Source organism: Triticum aestivum, chromosome 6A (genome assembly GCF_018294505.1).
Source record: "Triticum aestivum cultivar Chinese Spring chromosome 6A, IWGSC CS RefSeq v2.1, whole genome shotgun sequence".
NCBI classification, from domain to species: Eukaryota; Viridiplantae; Streptophyta; class Magnoliopsida; order Poales; family Poaceae; genus Triticum; species Triticum aestivum.
The window spans coordinates 556,482,783-556,486,288 of NC_057809.1; the positions used below are offsets into that span (position 1 = coordinate 556,482,783).

General features: G+C 42.9%; 1 protein-coding gene across 1 annotated transcript; it reads left to right on the forward strand.

Moving 5' to 3' along the window:
• The first annotated feature begins 1,812 nt into the window (after positions 1-1,812).
• On the forward strand, positions 1,813-3,232 carry LOC123131015 (uncharacterized). The gene has a single exon (XM_044550790.1). The coding sequence runs from the start codon at positions 1,935-1,937 to the stop codon at positions 2,649-2,651; it is 717 nt and encodes a 238-aa protein (XP_044406725.1). The 5' UTR covers positions 1,813-1,934; the 3' UTR covers positions 2,652-3,232.
• The last annotated feature ends 274 nt before the right edge of the window (positions 3,233-3,506 follow it).

Sequence of the window (3,506 nt, forward strand, 5' to 3'; positions counted from 1 at the left end):
ATTTCAAAAGGCATTCATATAATCCATGAATTGAAAGGAAAAGTTCACAAAATGTAAAAAGTTCATGAATTCCAAAAAAGTTCATCAAATTTGAAAAAAGTTCATCGAATTTGAAAAAGTTTCATAAAATTTGAAAAAAAGTTCATTGAATTTCAAAAAAAGTTCAAAAATTTATAAAAAAGTTCATCGATTTAATAAAAAATCACAAATTTAAAAGAAAACGTTCATGCATTTTAAAGAATCATGCAATAAGGAAAACAAAAAATGATGAGGGAAAAAGAATAAACCAAGTTGAAGAAAAAAAGAAAAAGAAAAATGAACTAAGTCTACACTCGCGGGTGGATAGCCTGTTGGCTAGACCCAAGCGCTTACAACAAAAGTGTTGCGAGTTTGAACTCCCATCCCAGCACTCTTTTTGACCTTTCAAAAAACAAGAAGAACTTGAAGGAATAAAATAGAATGGGCCGACCCAGTTTGGACTCCTGGTGCCCGTTTGTTTGCAAATTACATTGTAACGGGCGCCTGCAGCGCCAAATAAGAAATGCCATTAATGAAGCGCTTTCCAAGACAAAGAAAGAAAGAAAAAGAACCAATTCGTCTACCTAATAATGGCCCAAATGATTTTGTCCTCACTCGATGGGGACCTCCTATTGGGCGCGTAACGCGTTGCGAAGAAAGCGAGTGCACACCCCCCTTGCCCCCCTTCACGCCCTTGTGGGCGGGCCCATGAGCGGGCCGGGACGCCGCCTGTTTTTCCTTTTTTTCAATAAATTGGGGTAGCAAAAATTTATAAAAAATATATATAAAAGTTGTGAATTAAAAAAAACAATCATGAATTCAAAACAAAATGTTCATTAGTTTAGAAAAATGTCCGGGAACTCAAAAATTGTTCACGAATTTGAAAAAAACTTTTCATGAATAAAATTTTTCATTATTTCAAAAAATGTTCATGATTATCAAAAAATGTTCGTCAATTTGAAAATTATTTATGAACTTCTAAGTAATGTTCATGTTTTAGAAAAAACTTTCATGAATTTAAAAATGTTCATCATTTAATAAATATTTGGGAATTCGAAAATATGTTGACGATTTAAGAGAATGTTCATGAATTTACAAAAAAATTCACGATTTCTAGTTATTTTGTGATTGTTAAAAACTATTCGTATTTTCAAAAAATGTTCATGATTTAAGAGGTTGTTCAGGATTTTTTTTAAAAGTTCACAATTTCTAAATAAATGTCAATGAATTTAAAAACTGTTCATTTTTTCTGAAAATGTTCACAATTTTAAAAATTCACGAATTTAAAGATTTTCGTACATTGAAAAAACAAGAACTAAAATGAAATCAGAAAAATAGAAAATAAAATAAAAACGAAAATAGAACAGAAAAAGGAACAAAAATTAAAAGGAAAAAAGTAAAAGAAAGAAAAACAGAAAAAAAAAAGGTCCAGGAAAGTTTCTAGAATCTTCCCAAAACCGGTTGGGGTTGAAACCCGGAAATGGGCAAGGTCCATAGAAACACCAGCGCGCGAGGTCGCTCCGCGGCGACCCGCGCGTTAAATAGGAGCCATCCACTGGGTGGTACCCTAACTGGACCCATTGATTATGGGAACCCATGCTATCGAGCCCTTATGTCTTCGGGCCCATATTCCGACCCAACAAACCAGTCCCTTAAGATCCCGTCCCCAATCTCGCCCTGCCCTCCGCCGCCCGTGATCTGCTGCTGCTTCATCTTCGCCCGGCTTGATCGAAAGGCAACCACTATTTCTTTTCTCTGTACATACATGGTTGTTAATCGTACCTGATTTAATTTTTCAACTTTCTGATTTCTTCTATATTTATTACTCAGGATATCTGCCTCCATTGATCCATCGGCGACGAGGACAGGGTAATTCAACTTGGAGCCATGGGGTCCGGCGGTTTCTGAATCTGTTCATGGCGAACCGCCCGGGCTGCATGTATTCGCTGCGCCGCTTCGATCTGTCCCGCAACCAGTTTTTCTACTCAACACCGGAAGAAGTAGCTTTACATGGGCGAGTCCTGCCGCCGATACAAAGAGATTCTTCATCATCCCTGAGCAAGGCCAGCGGCAGGGTCAAGAAGCAGCAAGCCTCAGAGATTCGGACGATTCGGTTGCCGTCACCACTCGTCAACATGCGGCCGGCGCCATACCCGAAGCCTAAGTCCGACGAACTCAGACTGGATGTGTTCGCTCTCTCGGAACGCAACATCGTGTTCGCAGACCGCCAAAGACACGTCTTCACCTACGACACTGACTCGGAATGCTTGGTCACCATGCCCAACCTCCACGCTCCCAAGGTTGATCCATTGGCCATCTCTATTCCTCGTCCCGGAGGTGGTGAAGGCAGCCTCTACATGATCGAGAGGCTGCTATGTCCTGGCAAGAGCTTCCAGTTCGAGGCCCTTGTGTCCGGCCAGCACTACAATGAGTCCCATCCCTGCAGGACCTGGCAATGTGACGAGCTCCCGCTGCCGCCACTGGAAGAAGAAATATTCATCGACTCCTGTGCAGTGGTGGGCAACGTCATCTGCATCTCTGCATCTGGCTTTGGCAGCTACTGCTTTGACACGCTGAGCCACTCCTGGAGCCGTGTTGGTGACTGGGTGTTGCCCTTCTTTGGCACCGCGTAGTATGTTCCCGAGCTCAACCACTGGTTTGGTGTCTCTGATCAGGACTACCACTTGCCTTGTGCGGCCGATCTCTCACCTGTCCTCACAGGGCAGCGGCCAGAGCCGGGCTTGATTTGGGCGGATAATTACCTGCCGGAGGAGTGGCATCATAGCGGCCTGTCGAATCCCGCCAAAATGGTCAGCCTGGGTTCTGGCAGGTTTTGCATCATCAGGTTTCTTGAGACTTTGTTACCCAGCCTCGATACTGAGCAGATATTTGTGGACAAACAGTATGCTGTCTTCACTGGTCTGGAGGTGGTGTTAACTGGCAAGGGCAACGGGAACGGCAAGGTCAACGCGAACGGCAACGGGAACAGCAACGGCAATAGGCTCCGTATGGTTAGGCACAAGACCAGACGCTGCAGGAATCGTGAGTCCAACCTCATCGAGTGTATGCTCTGAAGTCTCGTATGCATCATCCTTTAATTTGTATTGCCTCTTATGTGAGAATATAGTCTCTAGATATCTTTGAACAATCTTCGGATCTTCGGACTCTTATTGCCTCTGTCTCATGTTGTTGAATTGCATTTTTTACATTCCAATTGGAACCTTCATGGTTGTCTGATTTTATTTCAGGCTTGACATCAGATTTACTGTTGAGCAACTATTTTGGACTAATGGAAATCACTTGCAAAGATTAATAACATAAAAAGGTCCCTTGCGCGGCCCATTTTGGGAGAGGGCAGCGGCCGGCGTTTGGGGATGCTCACCTGCTTAGAGCAACTCTAGCAGTCTAGCTGATACACAGAATGAGGGTACGCAAAAACAGTTTTTAGTACGAGCTGGGTCCAGAGATCCTCTGCTTTAAACTGCTAC

Excerpts from the sequence above, each read along its gene's own strand:
- LOC123131015 (XM_044550790.1), top strand. The coding sequence starts at position 1,935 with ATGGCGAACCGCCCGGGCTGCATGTATTCGCTGCGCCGCTTCGATCTG.